This window comes from Struthio camelus, chromosome 30, assembly GCF_040807025.1.
Source record: "Struthio camelus isolate bStrCam1 chromosome 30, bStrCam1.hap1, whole genome shotgun sequence".
Classification (NCBI taxonomy): domain Eukaryota; kingdom Metazoa; phylum Chordata; class Aves; order Struthioniformes; family Struthionidae; genus Struthio; species Struthio camelus.
This window is the reverse complement of record NC_090971.1, coordinates 3,415,262-3,439,503: the sequence shown is the minus strand read 5'-3', so window position 1 is coordinate 3,439,503 and position 24,242 is coordinate 3,415,262. Positions and strand designations below refer to the sequence as shown.

At 59.6% G+C, this 24,242-nt stretch overlaps 1 protein-coding gene across 8 annotated transcripts in view; it reads right to left on the bottom strand.

Annotated features, from left to right (window-relative positions):
- Window positions 1-18,307, bottom strand: part of ARHGEF11 (Rho guanine nucleotide exchange factor 11) — a 35,981-nt gene extending 17,674 nt beyond the window's left edge. For 5 of the 8 annotated variants that reach the window (XM_068922051.1, XM_068922057.1, XM_068922053.1 and 2 more), the window contains exons 1-4: window positions 18,144-18,307; window positions 4,151-4,186; window positions 2,630-2,721; window positions 1,116-1,214 (exon numbers count right to left, since the gene is read on the bottom strand). In XM_068922051.1, coding sequence (XP_068778152.1) covers window positions 1,116-1,214; window positions 2,630-2,721; window positions 4,151-4,186; window positions 18,144-18,178 — 262 coding nt within the window. In that variant the 5' untranslated portion in view covers window positions 18,179-18,307. The remainder of the gene's footprint in view (window positions 1-1,115; window positions 1,215-2,629; window positions 2,722-4,150; window positions 4,187-18,143) is intronic. The other 3 variants (XM_068922056.1, XM_068922058.1, XM_068922052.1) reach the window with 2 other exon arrangements.
- Window positions 18,308-24,242: the final 5,935 nt, after the last annotated feature.

Sequence of the window (24,242 nt, the reverse complement as noted above, 5' to 3'; positions counted from 1 at the left end):
CGGAGGAGCAGGGCCCAGGAAGAGCACTGCTATTCCGCCTTTTCTTCCCCGCCCACTCTTTAACAAAACTGTTGAGGTTGAAATCCATGAAGAATTCTCTTTTCCTAAAGCCAAACCCAAGAGGAAATGTTTCCATTAGGTTCAATTCCAAGCCGAGGGCCTAAGACATGGCAGAGAGCTCTGAGAGCGGAAAGTACACTGGATTGTTCAGATTCCTTCAGCTTTAATAGTCTCATTATTGGCAGCTGAAGGGAGAACCGGGGGGGCAGGACTCCCTGCTGTCCGGCACCCAGGGTGGTCATTCACACCGGGCCGAGGTGGGTGTGAACACGTGTCAGTGACCACACAGACAGCAGCACTGCAGGGAACGGGGCCCGGGGGGCTTCAGGCCCCGGCTCCGTGCCCCCAGCCAGACCCGCACGCCCAGGAGTCCCACGGGGCGAGAGGGGCCGATGCAGGGGTCTCTCCCAGCAGCTCCTGTTGCAGGAGAGAGGAATTCCAGCGTTAACCTGCCCTTGAAACTCGCAGTATTTTCCCTCTCCTATATTCTCATTTTTCCTGGCTTTTGGGCTAGGGGGGGGAAGGGGGAAGGAGGCGGGAACATCCGCTGTAAAATAAGCACTTCATTGTCTATTTAAATTGCTGCTCCAAGCCCTGCCACCCCGCAAAGTCATTATACAGCAAAACCGGCAGCGTCTCCTGCAGCACAGCGCCAAGAGCAGAGCGCTGCTGAATCTGTGTTTACCGAGGGCTACAAAAGGGAATTCCCCACCCACCCACAGTCAGCAACTCCCCGGATTATATAAGGACGGGGAGAGCGCGGTGGTTAACCTGTCACTGCCTGGAGAGCTTCCCCTCGGCCTGGGGAGCAACGCCACCCCATGCCGGCGACCTGAACAAGCTCCAGGTGTGTTCACCCCATAACCTCCATCCTTCCCCTTGCAACCTCGTCCTGGCCGTTGTGGCTACTGTCGTCCCCGTTCACAAGAAGGACTTCAAGCCAGCAACTGGAAGGAGAACCCCCTTCTCCCACGTTCCTCCAGCCCCACGAGGGACATGGCCCTAAGCAGATGAAGGGAGCCCGCGCGGGCCGTAAGGGCCTGGTTCATGCTCACCTGGCCGCACAGACTGCACGAGGACGATGCGGTCCCCGCTGACTGTGAAGCCAAAGCCATGCTGATCCTTCTGGATGATGACGCAGCGCTGCACCAGACCTGAGGAGGGAGAGGAAGGAAAGCAAGTGAGGCTCTGAGCCTTGAGCGCCAGCTTGGCCTGGACCAGTTTGTCCTGGCTCCTGGTTCCAGTGACTGCTGCTCCTGCACGTTCTCCAGAGCCAGAGAAGGGGCGCACAGCCCTCGAGAAGGCAGCTATGGTTTGGCAGGAAAGCTAGGGTCTCCAAAAGCGTGCAGAGCGGGAGACGGTATGCAGAGAATACCCACGTGATTTTTGGTATTCTGCTCCATAGCCCCTCCGAATCACGCTCAGAGCTGCAAGTTTGCACTGGGTGCTGGATTCAGAGTGGCTGGGGAGGGGACACGTGCTCGAGACACCGGCCGAGGCTCTGCAAGCAGCGGGGTCACTCACTCGCTAACCTCTGCGGCAAGACTTGCCAGAGCTCTCGGGCCCCTTCCACGCTGCTCTGGCAACACGAGGCGCACAGTTAATTCATCCTCACACTACGGGCTCTTTATGCTGCCCAAATGATGTAAAGGGGACATGGCAAGAAGAAGAATCAGACCCCAAACCTCCCAAGAACAGAACGGTCATCGCTTCTGGCTACGCTGTATTAATAACTTCTTAACTGGGTGCCTGCCCAGATGCCAAGTTGTTTTCCTCTGAGCAGCCCGACCTTCTGCAGCCTCCCTTGTCTCAGGGCTGCGGTGGGGAGCCCCTTCGTGCCTCCCAGGCTTTTAACCTCTGAATATACCTGCTATAAAGAAAGCTTCGACCTTCTACCTGTGGAAACCAGGGGTGTATCAAAAAAGCAACCTTACGTCAAGCACACAACCCATGGCTCCACCCAGTGATCCAGCTCCCTCATCCACACAGCCGGTTGTGCCAGGATCACAACCGCTGGTCTTCCCCCAGCCCAGTGGGGATGTCTACACGTGCTGTGGTGCTCAGGGGCTGTTTGCAAGCTCTGGGTGTTGTCCTATGGGTCCTCCCTCCCTATCTGGGCCCTGGGGGCTGACAAGATGCAACTAGAGCTCTCAGCCCACATCCAGCAGTGCCAGATGCCTGCCAAGTCCCTCTTGCAGGCTCAGCACCTTTACTCCTTCCCCTCTGAAAATGGGGCTTCAGTCTAAGCATGGACACTGTGGGAAGAGCCTCTGGCCGCGGGCACCTGTACAGCCCTACTCCCTTGCTGCTAGGCCAGCTCATAGGCCAGCCTAGAAAGGGTCCTGCGCTCCCCAGACACGTGCGGCCTTGGCCAGGTCACGATGCCGTTCTGCTCCTTGGCTTCCCCGTTGCAAATGGGGCAGAAGAGCCCTGTCCCACCCCACGAGGCCGCTGCAAGGACTGTGCTGTACAGCCATTAAGGCCCCCGCGCATACAGACAGCTACGCGCACGGCACTGGCCACATCCTCTAGCACAACAGAAGCTGAGGAGGGGGAAGGAAAAATCTACCTGTGGTTTCGGTGGAGTCAGAGGGTTGGCGGTGGTGCCCGGGAGACCGCCGTTCTGAAGATGAATCGCCCACGGAAGACAGGCTGCTTAACCTGCAGAGGATGAAGCGAGAAAGGTCAGGGAGGAGAAAAAGTGGAGAGGGTCATCCTCCAGATGAGACTCGGCTCTCGCTCTCACTCAGGAAGGACAAACGCACGGAGCTGCTCGGTAGCGGCTGGAAAAGCCACGGCAGCCTGCACCGGCTGCTGCTGCCCGTCCCCCAGCTGCCTGGCCCCAAACTGCCTTGGGAAAACGCTTCTGCCAGCCCTGATCCAGAGCTCCGGGTCTCGGGGTCAGGGCCCGAGGTCTCACGTATGCCTGGGAGGACGCTCAAAGGGAGGAGCCGGTCGGGGCTGCACAGAATGAGCAGGGCTTAGAGAGAACAGCGAACGTGACAGGCAAGAGAGAAATGCGTCATGCAACGCGCACACACAGCACGGGCGTCCGGCGCCGGGGCTTACCAGGCTGCAATGGGGCTGATGGAAGAACAGAACACGAAGCAGCGAAGAATGGATGAGAGAAAGACAGACAGACAATGGACAGTTATTTTATATTCCTCCCCTCTTCCCTCTCGCTTAGCCTCGCCAGTCCTGCAGCGAGGCTCCGGACGCCGGACTGACAGGCTGGCCGCGGCTTTTTGTGCATGGCAGACACGCGGCACAGCCCCTAGCTGTTGGGCTGGAAGGACTGCTTCTCCCTGGGGTAAGAAGGGAGGGAGCTCATCTCAATAGCTCCTTTCAGCCCCAGCATTTCTTCTCCAGCTAACGGGGCCTGGAGAAGTCAAAGCAAACCCCGGCCACTGGGCAGCCGTCACTGCAAACACCGCTTGGACAAGACAGCGTCTGCGCTGCGGCGTCTGTTGATGCTTGCCTGTGGCTGCCCTGCCAAGTCACAACACCCACGTAAGCTCGGTGCGCTGGCAGGAGATGACATGTGCTAACTCGAGTTATGGCCTGAGGAAACCACACTGGAGCTGGGTTTTGAGTCACCTGCACCAAAGACAAGCCTCACGCTTGTTCTTTGCCACCTAGCTAGGGCCGCACTGAAAACAGCACCCCAGAGCTACCCCAGAGCAGCCCTGCTCCCTTACCCCTCCTCAGGTGACCCGACTCTGCCGGTCCTCTGAATCCGGCACTATCCCAGAAACGAGGACCCTGGAGCAGGGCCTCCCATCCGCATCCTCTCCCCAAGCCACCCAGGCTCCCCGATACCATCCTGGAAGCTGGACCCTAGAGGTGACATGTCCTCCTCGGCCACTGTCCTATCCCTCCTCCTTCCATCCAAACCAGAACCCTGCCACTCCGGAGCAGGGGGGGCAGAGTGGGAGGGCCACAAAGCAACAAAAGAGAGAAAAATGAAGGTTTTCCCAGCGTATCCGGCAGAAATAACAGCTGGCCTTTGCCTTGAAGCCCCCAAGACTGCGATGAAGTGAGGGTGCAGCATGAGAGCACGAGCGCCAGCCCCTTCCCCGACCCCTCTTACCTGGGCAGGTGAGGCTGCCTCTTACTGCCTGGTCTGCTGCCAAGGAGGGAGGACACAAACCGACACCAAAGACAGGGGTTGCGGTGAGAGATGGCGCAAGGCCCAGAGGACAGCGTTGCAGGGAAGGCGGAGGAGAAGAGGAGACAAACAGATCAAGAGACAGACGCGGAGCACCCGCCACAGCGGCGGTGGCCTCGCACCCCGCGGGGAAGGGGCCAGGCAGCGCGTCGGGGCCCGCCGCCACCTCCCCGCGCGCTCAAAACCCAAAGGGGGGTTCGATAAAACCTCGTCGGCCTAAGCTTTTACCGCCGCCTCGCGCAGAGCTTTGCGGCCACGGGGTTGCGTGAGCTCGCACGCGCGCTCCTGGGCTTCCAGCAAGGCTGAGGCCAAGCCCTACCGAGGAGGTAGGAGGGTTTGGAGGAATTTATAGCAAGGCCCGGTCAGGGCGGGCTGGAATCGTGCTGGGAATCGGCCCGCCGCGGCGTCACCGAGCACCGCACGGGTGCCAGGGAGGCTCAGCCTCCACCGCGGGCTCGGAGCAGGCCTTCCAGCACGTTTTGGAGAAAGGCAACGTTCCTCCTCCAAATCTCCCCTTCCCAGAGAGGTTGCACGGACACGCAGCTGGCGGAAAGCCCAAAGGGGGATGCAAACGCCCTGCAGAAATGCAAAGCACCCATGGTATACTCGCTTCTTTAAAGCGCGTGTGCATGCAAGCCTGCAAGTGCATCAGATGAAATCCACAGCGAACCCAAACCGGGCTTATTCCAAGATGACAGGGGAAGCCACAAAGGTGGTTAAAGCAGTCCCAGGCTAAACCCAAGCAGTAAAGAAGCCACAGACTCTCACCTCGTCACGCCGTGCTCCGGCGCACGGGGAAACGCTGCCTTTGCTACAAGCTCCCCCGTGCTGGCACCAAAAACCACGCTACGGAGCCGAGACCCCTGAGCAGGGCTGAACAACAGGATCTCCCAAAGCCGTCCCGCCAGCCCGAAACCACCCCGCGGGACGGAAAGTCCGAGTCCACACCAGCGTAAACCCCAAAGCTCTGCTGCTGTAGCCGATTTCCAAGACGCGATGGCTCCCCGAAACCACAATTACAGGCGAGCCAGAGGCACGGAGGGTAATTACAGCCGGTTCCATCGGATCAGCATTCTCCTCCCTGCCTACACCGCCTTCGGCCAAGTCGGAGAGCCTTGCGTACGCACAACTGAAATTTCCATCCGCTTTCTAGCGAGCGAAGCCGGTTCACGCTCCCCCCGACTCCAAATCTTTCCCCTCGCTCCTATGCTGACAATTATGACAGTCAAAAGCTTCATCCGAAAGCAAAAATCACATCAACGTGTCGCCGGCTGCAGCACTGGACAGGCGAGGAGGAAGGGCAGCATCCACGGAGACGTGCCGATAGCCGAACACGCTTCCCAGGAGGGCTGTTTCCACGCCAAGAATATAGCCGTAAAACGGCAATAGGCTCAACTGCATCAAGGTGCCCAGCAGGTTAAAAGCAGATTTAATTCTGAGCCGGGCGAGGGAATAAGTCAATGCCACCCAGCGATCTCTGCTGGAGAAGAGCAGCGGGAGGCCTTGCGCTTCGACACAAAACCAGCAGAGAAGAGAGAGGCCAAAACGTTCCCGTTGCGTAGCCGGGGCGCGCGCAGCTCCTAGCACCGCGTTAGCAAGTCCGCCGTCGAGGAACGTTCGTACTAGAGTTGAACCCCCCCGGTATTAGGAGATACCTCCTTTCAGGTTGCCTGGCTAATCTTAATTCAGACCCTACGTGCATGCTCGTTATGCCACAGCCTCTAATTTACTCGATTATGCTTCCCGCAGCACCCCCTGCCTTGTCCGCTGCAGAGGGAACTAAATCAGGGCCTTGTCAGGGAAGAGCCCGGGCACATTCGTGACAGAAGTGGGAAAGAGCAAGGACGGGGGCTGGAAGAGAGGACCAGGCGTCCCCGACCCGCGTCTCCGTGCCCTGATGGGCAGCAGCAGGCAAGAAACGCGGAAACGACCGAGTTGAGGAAGAGCCACAGTCTGGGTCAAAGTCAAGCCCGTGCTTCTGCTGGAGTCGGTTTTAAAAAAGCCGAGCCTGACGTGGACTTGTTTCTTCACCCGTGGGTCGCCGAGGCCAGTGGGCCTTGCAGCCGCAGGCTCGGCAAGCTCGGGGCTGGCTTTTCGCAGCGCCTCCAGCGCGCGCTGGCACGCGGACCGGAGCAGAGCCGCAAAGCCTCTCCCGTCGCCCCTTCCCGGAGCGAGCCACGTGTCGGGAGCAGAGCTCCCGTCTTCCCTAGGGGGAACGAGAGGTTTCCCCTGGGGGCCGCGCTTCGGGTCAGAAGTAGAAAATGATGCATCGGGGCATGACTTTGGGACGGCTCCACGGACGCTCCTTCAAGATCCTGCAGCAAATCCAGGCGGGTGGCTCGGGACGGATTTCCCAAGCGAACGTGGCTTGGATACAAGGAGCAGGGATGCATTCGGGCAACACTGAGCGGCATCTTTGCACCCTTCCTTTTCGCCCGTCCATCTCCCCTTCACCTCCCCTAGCTCACGTTTATTTTGGCGAGGCTCCAGAGGAGACTGGCAACAACGGCTAGGGCCAGACAGCTCCCGCTGCACCGGCGTCCGCGCGGGTGCTGCGACCCACAGCGGCGTCAACGCGGCCCGCAGCGGGCAGAGGCGGTCCTCAGGTTTCAACGGCAAGCCTCCAGGATTTTCTGAAAAACAGCACAAGCGCTTCTGCCAAACAAATGCCTCTCCCTAAAGCCTCGAGCTTAACTGGCACCTCTCGCTATTGAAGAGGAGACAAAACTCCTCTCGGAGCCACGCGCGAGCTCCCGTGTCGTCACCCTTCCACCCAAAGGTGACGCCATCCGCTGCCTCCTCCAGACGCGCGCGTGCGCTAGTAAAAGAGCATCGCTCGCCTCGCTGCGCTCCCCGCCGCCAAGCACGAACGTCTCAGCAACGAGGATCTCGCACGGCCCCGTTCCCCTGCTCCCTCAACGGGCACTTTCTAGCCAGGAAGTCCCCAGCGGGGAGAGCTCGCGAGCGTGGACGAGCTGCTGCTGCTACGGTCAGAGGCACGACGCCATCGCAAAGTCGCTGCTGCACGAACTCTAACCGCAGCCAGATTATTCAACGGGCCGGCTCAGGATACTCCGAGCGGGTCAGATGATGCTACTTTATCCAGGCCACGGAAGGATTGGTTCCTCTTTTGACATCAGCCCGGATGCAAGGTCTTAAGATGAGACGCGCTGATGAAACAAGGTGGGAAGATAAAACAGCTTTTAAGCCTCATCATTAGGGTAAGTTACCTGGTGCAAAAAGGTGCCAGCGTGACGCAGAGCTCAGCTCGGAGCCCGGCCAACAACGGCCAGCCCGACACCAGGATAACTCGGGCCACGCCAGCGTCGCATTTGCGGCACGAATCCGTTTCTGTTTAACGTGAAGGGGATCGACCAGCGTTAGCTCATTTCAGTCTAAAAGAGTACTTTAAGTCGGCTTTGCATAAGCTTCTTCCTAATTGACTTACAGAGAACCAAAACATGCCATTTTAAACCAAACGCTGCGCAGACATTTGTGCCAGCTCGACAGAGACGCGATTCAAACGTGCGTTTCCTGCCAGAGAAACTACTTCAGCAATGGCCAGGACTTCTTTTTTTTTCGGTAATGATTCACATTTCTGTAATGATTTTGGCCCATGCAGATGTATTCCCAGGGTAACGGACTTCCAGCAGTTTTTTCTCCGGCGCGAGGCACGTTTACCAGCCCCGGCTCCGCTGATGCGGTTGAGCAGCGGGATGCGTGCGCGGGCAAGGCCTTCGGCCCAGGGAAGAGAGACCCTCGGAAAGGGGGGACGCTGCCTCCCCGCGCAGCGACTACGGTTGCAACCACAGCCCAGGCCCGAAAGATCAACCCCCAAGTTTTCCTAAAGAGCAACTCTGGAGTCCTTCAGGCTCCAGGGCTTGGGATTCCTTGGAAATTGAAGGCTGAATCATGCAACTGCCCTTGACTCATCATGTCTCGATGCAACAGGATCGGTGCCAGTTTCCAGAAGGGGAACCATTTTCCTACCCTGAACTGGCGTCCGTAAAAATGACTGAGGGGCATCCACATCATCACTCGGTTACTCATCCGAACGGGTGTCCTACGCTCTAGTGTATTCGCGGTAATTAAGGTTTCTGGTTTGAGGTTATTTTCCCTGATTTATTTTTAGGTAAATCACGGCTATTAGTTTTTCAGAAGTATTTTGGGAAAAAAAAAAAATCCCTGTCTTTTAGGGGGAAAAAAAAATAAAAAAAGAGATTCATGAAGCTCACGGGAGCTGAGTGTATTTATCCCTCCTGGGAACAGCGCAGACCTACACCGCGAACACGGTGTTCCCCGTACGCCCGCGCGCTCAGCACACCGTGGTGCGCTCACCTGTGCAACTGCTGGTACCAGGAGACCATCTCACCGCAAGCTCGCCCAGACCGAGAGCTCCCCGACCCGACGCAGCAGGGGACGGTGACAGGCTGCAGCCTCCGCGCACCGAGTCGAGCCCCGTGCCACCGCGCCGCACGTGCTCCCGGCGCCGGCTGCGCCGTCCTCCCACGTTGCGCCCGGCCGTCCACCTGCGAGCCTGCTCTCCGGATTAACCCCAGCTTCTAGGCGGCTTTTGCAGGCAGCCCTGGCCGGAGCATCACGGCAAACGACGTCAAGAGTCCTTCGGCTGCCCCGCAGCAGCCCGTGCTCTATTTAAACTCATTAGTCCTCGTGCCAAGGACTTACTCGCACGGAGCCTGCGTGCAATGAGAGCAAAAGAAAATGAGGTGAAGAGCAGCACCGTCACCGGCAACCCGGGCACGCCGCTCGCTGGTACGAGAGACGCCGGCCACCCCAGCACCCAGCCAGGTCGAGGCGAGCGTACCCGGCGCTGCCTCGTTGGGCTCCTTTTCCTAGCGCGAGCCTTTGCTTCCCGTGAGGTTCAGGACTGGGCGTTCCCTCTACCATCTAGACAGCTCAACTTTAAAGCGGGGAAAAGAAAAATACAGGAAAAAAGCACGCAGACACGAAGCGGTGAACACCTATGGCAAAGAAAACGTTGCCACCGCGGGAGGCTCAGCAGAACAAATGCCACAATTAAAAGATTAAGGGAGAAACAGGATCAAATCCTCAAAGTGGGTCAGTCTTCAGCCAGAGCTTTGCAAATGCTCAGTACAAGACATTGGGATTTTTTTTTTTTTCCCCCAAGTCTCCAAATGGTTGCTCCCTGCAATCCCATCTCCTGGGAAGACAAAACGTTATACAAACAGCCCGAGCCTGGCCTGGACGCACAAACGGGCCAGCCTGCAAACATGCTCCTTTTTAAGATGAGTGGGAAGGCAAACTGCAGACGGGCTTGTCTGCAGGAAGAAAGTTACAAAATATATAAATATATATGTGTCTGTGTGTGTGTGTGTATATGTATATTTATTTATAGAAAAAAAAAGACTTGAAAAGGGAAATCAGTGCCTTGGTGGGATGCCTCCTGCAACTGAGTCATTGCTTCCACCGCAGCCCGCTGCTCACACCCCACGCGCAGCCCAAAGCGCAGTCTGCAGCAGGACGTTAACGTCTGCAGCAGGACGTTACGGTCTGCGCCTATCTATGAAGATTATGTGATGTTTCCCATTACAAAACCCTGCTTTCAGCTGCCTCGACCTCTCCCAAACTGTAGCCCTTCAGAAAGCGCTTCACATACCGGCTGTCTCCTGATATTCTGGGGACAGGAAGGAAGGAAGGAATTGCAGCTAAAAATGATTCAACTTCCTCCCCTTCCCCCTCCCCAATACAAGGCAGAGGGAAAATGTGTTTGCCTGGCTGCATCCAGCGCTGACTCTCTTCTCTCTGGAAGAGCTCCACGGCTCCCAACCTTTGGAGCGGAAAGCCGGCGAGGGCTGCGACGCATGTGCTAAGGATGTGCATCTTCCCATACGCCGGCTTCGGGCAGGCTGGAAGCCACAGTCCCAGGGATGGCAGGGAGCTGCAGCCTGGACACGCTCAGAGCAGACGGCCTGGACGGACGCATCAGGCTGCAGCCTCGCTGGCCTGGACTGAAACATCATTTTTAGCGTCACCTCAAAGAATTAGCCCCGTCCCAGCACCCGCCGGTCCTGGGATAACATCCCACTATCGTGTCTCCATCCCTTCCAGCCCGGTGCGGAGATCCCGCCGCAAAGTCCTGCACGGCGGACCCCTGCCCTTAAACCCTGACGGCCCGTGGACCTGCCGCAGGACAAGCTTCTCCCGAAATCAGCCCCGTCTCTGCCTGGGTGTCAGTCCAGGACCCGCACGGCTGCGGGAAGGCTCACCTGCCTCGCTGCTCGGGACGCTGGGGAGAGCTACGGGGAAATGACGGGTTCAGGTACAAAACTATCAGCTGCTCTTGTTTCGCAGCCAACCTATTGAATTGCAAAATGCTGACGCATCGGGGAAGCTTGTAATTATGTGTCTGGTTCTAAGTTTGTATGTAGAAGCAGTGTTAAACCTTGTTAGGGTTTTGCAAGGAAATTAAAGAAAGGAGGGGGGAAAAAAAAAAGTCATTTCTCACCATTTTTGGCCTCCTACGGATAAAACCTGCAATTAAAAACCCCTATTACAGAGCAAACATTTTTCTTCTCATCTTTTGCCTTCCTAGAACACACAACAGTTTTCCGACTTCCAACCAGGAACGTATTTAAGTGCATGCTTAAAGTTAAGGATGAGAGTAGCCTTAGAACAACTTTTGGCTCCTATTAGCCCAAGAGCCCAATCCCTGCCTTGGATCAGCTTAAACCTGGAGCTCAGCTCAGCCCGCAACACACACTAAACCCTCACCTGTGCCAAGAAAAACCACCTGAGTCCCGCAGGACTTAATCACACGTGGCGCTGCACGGGGCCTCCGTGCCTCCACGCTGCCGGGCTGACCCCGGCCGGCGTTCGGCCGGAGAGGAGACGCGGCCGGCCGAGCGACGCTGCCTTCGCGGAGCTGGGACCGGGGCTGCAGGACTCCAGGGAGCAGAGCTCTAACCGCGAGAGCCCTGCCAAGCTGCCTGCTAAACACCAGGGGCTTCGGCTAAGCCGGGACGACCGCGTCTGCATGTAGGCAAAACAGGGCTCGCATGGCCTGCGAGGATCCAAAGCGTCCTTGTGGCATGTAGGCTAGGCTCATCTGCCAAGCCACCCTGCAGCTGCTGCCCATCAGCCCACCAATCCAGGAGCTACAGTCATCCCAAATTCATTTGGGGTTTCTGCAGCAAATCTTGCTCTTCTCTTCCTTTTCCGAGGGAGAAAAGCAAAGCCTCAGGCCTCGGGAGGCGGCTGGTAACGAATTTCATTCTGCAAATCAGATGCAAAGTCCCATGCACGCTCCACAGCAAACTGAATTTAAATCCCTGGCTTCCTAAAGCAACTTCGTTGCAGCGGCCTGGGGATTCTGCTAGAGCTTTGTTTAAATTAAGATTTTTAATTAAATGGGAAAAAAATTAACACAATGAACACAGCAGCCCTGCTTATTTAGTGGCATAACAGACTCCATTCCCCACATTTCTAATTGCCTGTGCGCTGCAAATTTTTGTAATGCCAATTCCCTACGGGCAGGAACACAGGCTGAACTCCGGGGACAGCTGTGCTTTCCGTAGCCAGTCGGTTACGCAAAAATCTGTGAAACAGTCCATTAACTGGATGCTTCCCTGCAACGACTTGTGAGAGAGCCTGAAGCAGGGCCCGGGGCTGCAGACGGCGCGGGCCGACGGATGGGGAGCTGGGGAAGGGGCACCTTAAGCAACCGCAGCGGGACCGAGCGGGAGGCGCGAGGCAAGGCCAGCGGCCGGGGAGCCGGTTCGGGAGCCGTCGAGTCGGCTGCAGAAAAGCTCCCGTTGCTCAAGAGCCGCGGCGAGAGCGTTGGGCGCGGAGGGGCCTGCGAGAGCCCGGCCGGGAGGCGATGAAGGCATAAACAAGTATTTATGTCTTAATTAGATAACGCTGGCGAAGCACTCTGCACACGAACCGTGCTGTATAAACGTAAAGTATCACCGCTGCTACCAGGGAAGTGAAGCAAGCTTAGCAGCGATCCTGCACGCTGAAAGGCCTTTCCTCCCACAAAATTTTGTTTTAGAAAGCGTGTCATCCTTCCCCTCCCCGCCTGCAAGAAAACCATGGCACGGGAGCGTGCAGGGAGTCAGACATGGACATCAGAGCCAGGATCCGAATTCCCCACTAAATAAGATACAGTTTACATACCACGCACAGCCCAGCTCTTCCAGGAATACTGCTGGCACGCGCAGACTTACACGGAGAAGGACTGCCCGCAACTACAAAAGCGCCACGAGCTCCAAATCATTTCTAAGCTCTCTTCTCCAATTATTAACGGTCCCACTCGTCTCCTGGAAAACACGTGCCAGCTCAGACTAGCAGATCTGGTTTGTCCGGCCTCCGATGACAGACGCTGACAGCACTTTTGGGGTGTGAGGTCTGAAGCAGCGAGATATGGAATAACCTACCCTGAAGGGACGTTTTCCTCCTGACCTTCCTTCTAAATAAAAGCCGCACACCCCGAAGCACGAAAGATCACGTCTCCTGCTGTCAATGCAGCTCATGAACAAGCGCAAACAACTGCTCTGCTCCGGTCTCCCTGTGGGGTCTTTATACTACTAAAAACTGCGGCAATGCAAGAGGTCAGATAGCGATGAGTAAACGGATAGGAAAGTTTGCCGGGTGCCGTGTGCCACGAAGCACAGCCGGGTGCTGCGCTCGCAACGGAGAAGTTTTAAGCCCCCGTACTAACGCCCCACGCTTGGAGGTGCCGGCGAGCTGCGGGCAGGGAAAGCGAGTCTCACCCTTGCAGGCAGCGTGCCGAGCGAGGCTTCCCTGGCCCAGAGCGGTCCCCTGCTAAATTCGGGACCTCCCGGCCTAATGCATGACAGAGCTGCCCAGTCCTCAGCCTGGCGCCCGATAAAAAACAGGCGACGGGCAGAGCACGCTCTTAACTGCTCGAGCAGTCCTGCGTTTCCAAGGCGTTTATTTTTGGCCCGGCGGGCGGGTTCTCCCAGTTAATTACAAGTTGCAAAGAGGAAAAGCGCGGCGGGTTGTTTTTCAAGCCCGTGCTCCATCCCAGCCCTCGCACGCGCTCGTCACGGCGAAGCGAGAGCCCTGGACCAGGAGGGCACCGAGCAACGGCTTATTTGTTACAGGGGATTTTAGGGTCAGAGCAGCGGCCTTCAGCGTGGACGTGCTCTGTTTCTCCCGCTGCAGATGGGAACGCCCTGTTTGTCCTGCAAACGGGCAAAGCGCTCGGCAAGCTGAGCCACTAGCCAAAGACCGGGGCACGAACTGGCCGTCACCTTCTGCCGGCGCGGGCTACCATCATCTCCATCACCTCCAGTTATCGGCCATCACCACGCGGGAACACCTATTTGCTCCCCAAAGCCCCATATGCCGCGAGGCAAACGCACAGAAATACCTTCCACCAGCATCAGCGCAGGAGCACACGTTGACACGGCCGGAGCCCGCGGTAACGACTTCATTGAAACATCAAGGTCAGTCCGCAGTGAAAGCTGTCTGCTACGGGGCTCTCCAGCGGGTTCGAGACCGCAGAGCCCAGCCGCTTCAGCGCGGAGCCGAGGAGCTGCCGGAGGGGCGCGTTCGAGCTTTCCCCAACCGTATTCGTAATGCTCTGAACCAGCTTCTCCGGCGGGGAGGGAAAAAAAAGAAAACCTTGTTCTCTGCAGAAAGCCACTCCGGTTCCCCGCCTCGCGCTCGGCGGCATGAATGGGACAGACTCATGCGTAGGAGACAACGCCGCGTCCCCGCGGCCCGGCAGCGACGGCCTGGCCGCGCAGACGACACAGAGCCGCCGGACGAGGGATGCCAGCAAGCGAGGCCAGGCCGGTGCCAGGAAAACAGGGAAGCTACTCACTGCAACCCGATCTGCCCAAACCTCTTTCCCTGGCACGGCAGTAACAATCTGCCTCTGTCCCTCAATTAGCCACACAAGCGACCGGATTTTTTTTCGGGCACAATGTGCCCAGACAGAAGGCTTATTCTGCTGGCTCGCAACCTGCTGCCACGCAAGGGGCGCTCCACTTGGCCGCAGCAAGGAACAGAGCGGTCTGTTCGGACCACCGGCACAAAAATCACCGGGGTTCAAAAGGAACGGCTGGCCTTTGGCCCACGGCTCCATCCAAAGAAAGAAGCGCGCCCGCGTGACGCACACCTGCCAGGAAGGCACGGATCATGCTTCCCGGTTCCTGCTGCATCCCCCAAAGGCAAGGACGCTCCAGGAGGCAGCAGAAACGCACAATTAAGCGAGGCCCTTTTCCTCACCCTTCCAGCCAGGGACCGTAACGCCCGTTTCCAACCCCGACGTTCCCAGCTGGAAAGGGCAGAGGTCGGTATTTTCACCTACAAAGCGCAGAAAGCAAGACAAAAGCAGCGCTGCTCACCTTGGGCCAGGCTATCGCAAACAGCGTTGGGAGACGAACGGCACGCAGATCATCGCTCTCAGCCCAGACGGGTCACTCGCTAGCGACCGAACGCGAAGTTGGGGGATACGGCAGCAGGTTGGGGCTCGGGAAACCTGGCTTTTGGCCCGGGGACAAACGAGCTTTCCCTCTTCATCCCACCAAGCCATCTTCTCCAGCCACTTGCCTTGTCTGAGCTGTTAACCCCGCTTGCTAGCCCGGAGCACAAGGCGACCACTTCCCGTAGAGATTTGCTTCGCAGCCGCTGCCGCCTGCGATCCGACTGGCGTTAGTCTCTGAGGAAGTGAAACCCGCAGAGGAGGGCAGAAACATCCCCCTTGCCCTCCCTGCCACCTCAGCCATTCGGCCACGCTCTAGTCATCATCATTCCCACCAGTTCCAGCGGTTCACACCAAAAGCTCATCCTAAGACAGACAGGTCAAAACAGAGGCTAATCTGCGTAAAATGGTCTCACAGGCTCCTGTTACATGACAGGGGAAAGTTATTTAACAGCAGAGGAACAAACCTTGTTATTTTTCCTTTCTGATTTTGGTGACGTTTCCCCACCGCTGAGATACAGGATCCACTGCTGCCTGAGGCTGCGCGGCTCGGTTTAGTTAGGCTGCTCTGGGGTTTTTTTCTCTCTCCTCTAAATCATAAAGTCCAGTCCCAAGGCAGTGTGGCCTTGTAGGACACCTGGCTTCTTTGGGAAGCAGCAAGACCTGTGATTCAGGGTCTCCTTTCTGACGTTCACGGCATTGCTGTCCATGCCACACGCTTCCTTGCCCGAGGTCGTCAACCCGAACCTACCTCTGGGAAGCTCTTAGAAATCCCAGGGCAATAATCGGCGTGCTTAGGGCTAACGTCAGGTACCAAGGTTTGATCCTAGGGGAGCTACTGCACAAGCAACGGCTCCTCTTCCAGATTCGAGCTACCAAGAGATTCAGATAGGCAGGGAGAGCCGGCCTCAGCCGCAGGCAGTTTGCATCTATTCTGTCAGACGGAATTAATAAGAAAACATCATTCCACAGGCTAGTTTCAACCTCAGCTGCACCTGCCAGTGAAAATACCTACATTGGGCAGACCCCGTTCTTACCCTTGAGCGGTACAGTCTGCCAGCTGGGAGAAGACAGGCCAGAAATCCCTCTGGATTTGGAAGCCAGGTCTCTGGTTTCCCAGCCGGGAGCAGCAAACGATGTCCCTCCGAACCCAGCCGGGACTCCCCGGCTGCATCCCACCGCGGCTCTTTGCATCCAGAGGGTTCCCGCAACGGTTCCTCCTCTGGCTCTCCCTAGAAACATCCCAGCGCCTTACGCCGCCGCTCACGTTTCCCCGCGCGCGAGCCCAACGCGCTTCCATCCGGTATCGCCAGGGGATCGGCGCGGCGCTGCTTGCTCGATACCTGCAGCTCGTCCGGCGTTGCTCACGCGACCGTTTCGGAGGAACGGCCTCAGCTCCGGAGTGATTTGCTTAGGGACGACTCCACAGAAGGGTCGCACGCAGGACACGACCTTCACGACAGCGAGAACCCAAAGCTTAAAACCTGCAAAATTTCCCGGCCAGCGGCCCTGCTAGCGAAGACGTGACTCCCCAAGATATACGGGGGAGCCATATGATCCCAGATGCCCGCCTGCAGGACGGCGGCAGCCCTCGCTACACCATGCGCGCCCGGTTGGCGGGTTTGCTCCTGACCCTGCTGCCAGTTAGAGCGCTTGCAATTTTAACAGCAAAATTAATGTTTCGGACAAGAAATTTGTGTTGACTCAAATGCTGATTTCACGCACCGCCCGCCCTCCCTTCCCGCAGCCATGAAAGCGCACAGATTGTTTCTTCAAATACGTCAGACGATCCGTCAGTTAAAAAGGGTTGATAGTCTGGGCTGATTATGCCGGGATTTTAACCTGTAAGCGCAGGTAGCGCGTTCCTCACCTGCACCGCCGCGGCATCCGCTGCGGCGCATCCACGCTACCGCTCGCCCAAGGGGACCAACACCCAGCAGAGAGCTCCAATTACCTGGAGAACCTACATACCACGCTAACGAGGAGTGCCAAATACAATCTGCACCCTCCGGCTGAGCAGGGGTTTTAAGACAGCTAAGCGAGATCCATGTTGGCCTTAAAAGGGAGTGGCTCGGCCCTGCATCGCTCGAGCCGACAGCAAAAGATCACGACGGTTTTAGGAGCCCCCCCAGCCTCGGCAACGAATCGCAGCGCCGTCCGGATTGGCGCTGCCGCAAGCGGCCGCCGGCACCACCGCTGCGGCGCACCGAGCGCCCTGCGCTAGGCTTCATAAATAACCCAGAGGGCACGGGCTCCGCTGCCGGTTTGGAGAGTGCCCAGATCCTTGCAAAAAATAATAATTAAAAAAAAAAAAGGAAATAAATAAATAAATAAATAAATAAAATAAATCACAGCCTCCTACCCAAGCCGGGGTGGGGGGGGGGGAACGGCTGACGCCTTATCTGCGCCGCAGGAGCGCCAGGGACCTTACCGGCTCCTTCCCGCGGGGTTTTATTTCTCACCTCCCTCTTCCTCTGCGGGTAAACGCCGCTCTGCGGAGACCCTCCGCCCCCCCCCCCCCGGGGGGGGGAAAGGCTCTAGCCCAAAGGCGGTGGGTGGCCCTCGGTAAGCCCCCCCCCGGCGCCCGGAAGCCGAGCACCTGCTAGCACGGTGCCGGTGTGCCCGGGCGAGCCGGGAGCCGAGCTGTGCCAGAAGGAAAACAGCTACGGAAAAGGGACGACGTTATACGATCAATCCCCCCCCCCCGCTAAGAAAACCAAAAGGAAAAATAATAATAAAAAAACCCACCCTCTTACGGGTCAGGCAGCGATTTGAAAGCACAGAAAGGAGAAAAAACCCCGAAAAGCGGATAGCAAAGGGGACAAACGGGAGCAAAGCCGAGCTGGCGGGTCTGCGCGGAGATTTCCCCCCCCCCCCCCCCAAATCTCCCCGCTTTACGGCGGGTCCGAAGGATAATGAACAAATAGGGATTCCTCCGAGGACAGGCGAGTTTTTCCGGCCGGCCGCCCAGGCCTGGCGCTGGGTTTCGGGCCCCCCTCGGCTGCCCGGCCTGGAGCCGCCGGGCGAGTAGGCCCCGCTGCGGTGGAAATACAGGAAGTTGGACGGCTGGAAAAGGGGGGGGAAAAAAAAAAAAAAAGAAAAAGAAAAAAAAGAGAGAGAGAAAGAAAAAAAAAAAAAGCAACCCAAGACAGGGAGCGGACTGGCTGCAGCCAGTCTAAAGGGGGACAAAAAAAAAGGGGGGGGGGGGAAATGCAATTGGAAAAAAAAAAAAAGAAATTAAAAAAATAATGCATGTAATCCCCCCCCCTCCAACCCAGCCGCCCCCCCCCCAGGCCTGTGGGGCAGCGCAGCCCCAGCGCCCCCCCCCCCCTCCACCACCAGCCCCACGGCGGGTTTTTGGTGTGGAGCAGGGCTCCCCCTCCCACGTCGAGGGGAGGGGGGGGTGTTTGAGGGGTGGTTTGGGGAGGGGGGGTGTCCCCCCCCCCTAAAACCACACACACACTTTCCGGCGGGACCTACCTGTCGAGGGCCGTCTGGGGAGGCCTCACGCTCATGGTTCCTGCGCCGGCCCCCGGCGTGTCCCCGAGGCCGGGGGGCAGCCGCCCCCTCTCCGAAAAAACAACCCCCCCCCCTCCCCTTTCCTCCCGGCCACCAAAAAGAAAAAAATTAATAATAATCAAACTGAAAAAAAATAATAAAAAGCAACCAACCCACCCACCCTCCCTCCCCCCCCCCCCGCGGCGCGGTGCCTCGGCGGCGCTCAGGAGCCGGGCGGCCGCGGGTCCATCTTGAGCCGCCGCCGCCGCCCCTCAGCCCGGCCGCCCCGCGGGCGACATCCTGCCTGCGGCGGCTCCGCGCCGCGCTCTCCGCGCCGGCCCCGGCGGCCGGACCCGCACGGCGGCGGCAGCAGGAGGAGGAGGAGGAGGAGGAGGAAGGGGGGGAGAAGGGAGGCAGCGAGGCGGCGCGCAGCCCCCCCCCTCCTCCTCCTCCTCCTCCTCCCTCTCCCCCGCCTCCGCCGCGCCCCGGCTGACAGCCGCCGCCGAGAGGCCCCGCCGCCGCCGGGCTGCCCTCACCCCGGCCCCGGCCCCGGCCCCGGCCTAGCCCCGCTCCCGATCCCCGGCCTCGCCCGGCCCCGCCGCCGCCGACCGGGGGGGCAGCAGGCAGGGCCGGTGTGGGGCGGCCGGGCTGGGGGGGGGGCCCGCACAGGGCCCCGGTATGGGGGGACGTATAGACAGAGGCTGGGTGTGGGGGGACGTATAGACAGAGCCCTGGTATGGGGGGACGTATAGACAGAGGCTGGGTGTGGGGGGACCCAGACAGGGCCTGGGTGTGGGGGGATGTATAGATAGAGCCCCGGTATGGGGGGACGTATAGACAGAGGCTGGGTGTGGGGGGATGTATAGATAGAGCCCCGGTATGGGGGGGCGTATAGACAGAGGCTGGGTGTGGGGGGACGTATAGACAGAGCCCCGGTATGGGGGGACCTATAGACAGAGGCTGGGTGTGGGGGGACCCAGACAGGGCCTGGGTATGGGGAGACCTATAGACAGAGCTCCGGTATGGGGGGACGTATAGACAGAGGCTGGGTGTGGGGGGACGTATAGACAGAGGCTGGGTGTGGGGGGACCCAGACAGGGCCTGGGTGTGGGGGGACGTATAGACAGAGCCCTGGTATGGGGGGACGTATAGACAGAGGCTGGGTGTGGGGGGACCCACACAGGGCCTGGGTATGGGGGGATGTATAGACAGAGGCTGGGTGTGGGGGGACCCAGACAGGGCCTGGGTATGGGGGGACCTATAGACAGAGCCCCGGTATGGGGGGACGTATAGACAGAGGCTGGGTGGGGGGGGCTGTATAGATAGAGCCCCGGTTTGGGGGGACCTATAGACAGAGCCCTGGTATGGGGGGACGTATAGACAGAGGCTGGGTGTGGGGGGACCCAGACAGGGCCTGGGTGTGGGGGGACGTATAGACAGAGCCCCGGTATGGGGGGACGTATAGACAGAGGCTGGGTGTGGGGGGACCCAGACAGGGCCTGGGTGTGGGGGGATGTATAGATAGAGCCCCGGTATGGGGGGGCCTATAGACAGAGCCCGGGTATGGGGGGATGTATAGACAGAGGCTGGGTATGGGGGGACCCAGACAGGGCCTGGGTGTGGGGGGACGTATAGACAGAGCCCCAGTATGGGGGGACGTATAGACAGAGGCTGGATGTGGGGGGACCCAGACAGGGCCTGGGTGTGGGGGGATGTATAGACAGAGCCCCGGTATGGGGGGACATATAGACACGGTCTGGGTGTGGGGGGACTCACATAGGGCCTGGGTGTGGGGGGACCTATAGACACAGGCTGGGTGTGGGGAGACCCACACAGGGCCCCGGTATGGGGGGACATATAGACACAGGCTGGGTATGAGGGGACCTATAGACACAGACTGGGTGTGGGGGGACCTACACACAGCCCGGGTATGGGGGGACGTATAGACACAGGCTGGGTATGGGGGAACGCACACATGGCCCTGGTATGGGGGCATCTATAGACAGAGCCCAGCTGTGGGGAAACCCACACAAGGGCCGGGTATGGGAGGCACGTATAGACAGAGCCCCGGTATGGGGACACACACACAAGGGCTGGGTATGGAGGCTCGTATAGAGTCCAGGTATGGGGGGACGGACACACAGCCTGAGTATGAGGGGATGTATAGACAGAGCCTGGCTATGGGGGGACCTATAGAAACAGGCTGGGTGTGGAGGGATGCACACACGGCCTGGGTATGGGGGAAAGTATAGCCACAGCTCGGCTATGGGGGGACCCACACATGACCCAGGTATGGGGGGGCATATAGGCACAGGCTGGGTATGGGGGGACGTATAGATACAGCCCGGGTATGGGGGGACATGTAGGCACAGGCTGGGTATGGGGGGACCGACACACGGCCTGGCATTGGGGGGATGTATAGACAGAACCCAGCTATAGGGGGACCCACACATGGCCCGGGTATGGGAGGACATATAGACAGAGCCTGGCTATGGGGGAACCCACACACAGCTCGGTTATGGGGGGACGTATAGACAGAGCCCAGCTATGGGGTGACCCACACATGGCCCAGTATGAGGAGATGTATAGACAGAGCCTCAGTATGGGAGGACCCATACACAGCCCGGGTATGGGGGGACATATAGACAGAGCCTGAATATGGGGGGACCGACACACTGTCTGGGTATGGGGGGCCGTATAGACAGAGCCTGGCTATGGGGGGACCCACACACAGCTCGGGTATGGGGGACCTATAGACACAGGCTGGGTATGGGAGAAAGTATAGCCACAGCTCGGCTATGGGGGGACCCACACATGACCCAGGTATGAGGGGATATATAGGCACAGGCTGGGTATGGGGGGACATATAGATACAGCCTGGGTATAGGAGGACCCACACATGACCTGGGTATGGGGGGACATATAGACCCAGGCTGAGTACAGGGGACATATAGACACAAGCTGGGTATGGGGGGATGTATAGACAGCGCCCGGCTCTGGGGGCGCTGCCCTCCCCGCTCTCCGGGGGGGCCGAGCAGCTCGGTGCCCCCCTGCTCCCGCCGCCGCACCGAAACCCCCCGGATCCCTGCACCCCCAGGCCCAGCGGTGCCCCCGCTCCTCCCGAGGGTCCCCTGCGGACCCCCACCGCCCCCGAAACTCCTCAGCCCCCCTCCTTTTTATTCCCGCCCCGACGCGCCGGTGAGGGGCTGCGGCCTCCGGCCGCCCCGGCGGTAGCCTTCCTCCCCGTCCCGCTTCTCCTCTTCCTCACCGAGAGCCCCGGGCGTCGCAGCCGGGGGGGCACCCAAGGGACCCCCCCCCACACCCACCCGCCCGCCCTTGCCCCGCGCCATGGGGGACGCGCTGCCCTTCTCCTCCCTCCCGCCCCGCTCCGGCTTCGGCCTCGCCTGCGCCCCGGCCTCCCTCCCTCCCGACCGCAGCCGCTGGGTGCTGCTGTGCGACCGGCGGCGGAGCAGCACCCGCCGACCGCCGCCGCCACCCCGGCGCGGCTCCCCGGCCCTCCTCCCGGGTCCACCCAAGGCCGCCGTCACCCTCTCGTCGGAAAGGGGCGCGTGGCAAACGCCCCGGGGCAGGCCGGCCACCGGTGCCACCGCTGTCCCCACCTCGGCTCTCCGGGCAGCTGGAGGCATCCGCGGATGCACCCACCTGGCGGGATGCACCCAATGCCCAAGGGGAGGCACCCAATGCCGAGGGGGATGCACCCGGTGCCTTGGGGTGACGCACCTAGCGCCTGGGGGGTGCACCCAGTGCCTGGGGGGGGGTGCACCCAACACATTGGGGGGATGCACCCAACACATTGGGGGGAGGTACCCAGCGCCCAGGGGGATGCACCCAACACGTTGGGGGGAGGCACCCAGTGCCCGAGGGGATGCACCCACCTGGGGAGAGGCACCCAGTGCCCAGGGGGATGCACCCAGTGCCTGGGGAGATGCACCCAACACGTTGGGGGGAGGCACCCAGAGCCTGGGTGGATGCACCCAACACACTGGGGGAATGCACCCAATGCCTGGGGGGGATGCCCCCCCGGGGGGATGTACCCAGTGCCCAGGGGCATGCACCCAGAGCCTGGGGGGATGCACCCACCTGGTGAGATGCACCCGATGCCTGGGGAGATGCACCCAACACATTGGGGAGATGCACCCAGTGCCCAGGGGGATGCACCCACCATGTTGGGGGGATGAACCCAGTGCCTTGGGGTGATGCACCCAGTGCCTGGAGGGGTGCACCCAGCACATTGAGGGGAGGCACCCAACACATTGGGGGGAGGCACCCAGTGCCTGGGGAGATGCACCCAACACATTGGGGGGATGCACCCAGTGCCTGAGGAGATGCACCCAACACATTGGGGGACGCACCCAGTGCCTGGGGAGATGCACCCAACACATTGGGGGGATGCACCCAGTGCCCAGGGGGATGCACCCAATTCTTGGAGGGATGCACCCAACATGCTGGGGGGATGAACCCAGTGCCCAGGGGATGCACCCAACACGTTGGGGGGAGGCACCCAGAGCCTGGGCGGATGCACCCAACACACTGGGGGAATGCACCCAATGCCTGGGGGGGATGCCCCCCCCCCCCAGGGGGATGCACCCAGAGCCTGGGAGGATGCACCCACCTGGTGAGATGCACCCAGCACGTTGGGGAGATGCACCCAACACGTTGGGGAGATGCACCCAGTGCCCGGGGGGATGCACCCAGCACCTTGGGGCGATGCCGTGCTGCTGCGGGGCCTCCCAGCCGCCGTCCCTCCGGGGGACCGGCGCATCCTCGCTCCCAGGGGCGTTCGGCACGGCCAGCCCGCGGGGAAGGGGGGACGGCGGGACGCCCCGCCGACACTGCTGGCTCTCGTGGGGCCTTTCCTGGCTTCTCCCGCTGGAAATCCTGGCTAAATCCTGCGTTCGCGCTCGGCGCCGAGCCCCCCGGCAGCCCGCTTGCCGGCCTCGGCTCCCTTCCCGGCGGCGGCTCCAGCTCCGGCCGACGATGGCTGGTTGCTCCGGCAGGGGGATCGCTGGAGCAGAAGGAGCCTGCAAAACAAACCACCTCCCTCTGCCCGGCCCAGGGTCTCCCGCGGGCAACGAGCAGGAATTTCCCTTCTGAGACTGGAAGTTTTTCCCTCTCCCCGAAATGGAGTTAATTATTAAAAAAAAAACAAAAAACGATTTCTCCCCCGTCCCGGTTTGCAAAACCCTCGTTCGTGCCCGGGAATCACCGTTCCTTTTCTCCTTCCGGAGCGCTTGGACACGTTTCAGGCGTTCCCGCATCACAGGCGAGAAGGGAAACCGAAGTACCGCCGGCTCCCGACCGCTTCCCGCAGCCCCGGCGGCAGCCGAGACCCCCGGCCGGCCAGTCTGCGCTCGGGACCTCTGGGAATTTTTTCCTGGGAATTTTCCGGGAATTCCCTCCGGGAATTTTTTCCCACCTAGGAACGATTGCACGTGGACGGGGCTGGGCGAGAGCAACCATCCGAGGGTTTTGGGGAGAATCGCTTTAATATATGTAAGAAGGGTTAAGCATCCCCTTCGCCCGCCTGCCGCCTCTCCCACAAAAGGAGGAAGCAGCCGCCGAGGGAGAAGTGCCACGAGCCGCCCGGGCTGCCACCGAAAGCGGCCCCGCACGAGGCAGAAAAGCGGCTTTCCAGGAAGAAAATTGGCCCTGGGGGAAAAAAATAATAATAATAATAATAACCAGGGAGTGGAAAGTATCTAAAGACAAAAAGTAGCCAGAAAAGCAAAGCGGCTAGAAAGGAAGGACCGCGTTGCGAAAAGCCGGCCGAGAGCGGCGCAATGGATGCACGGAGCGGAAACCAGTTTTTCCCTTCCCCGTGGGAGGGAAAACGCCGGCGGCGACTAATTCCCCCCTCCCCGCGGCACGTCTGCCGCCGCTCGCGATGGGACGGCAGGACAAGGGCGCGACGGCTGCCGCGTTCCCGCCTGGCACGCCGCGTTTCGTTGCGGTGGGATTTGCTATCCTGGGCAAAAGAAGGAAAAATAAATAAATCATAATACTTAAAAAAAAAAAGCCGGGATGGGAGCCGGGGATATCGCCGCGGCGGGAGAGCAAAAC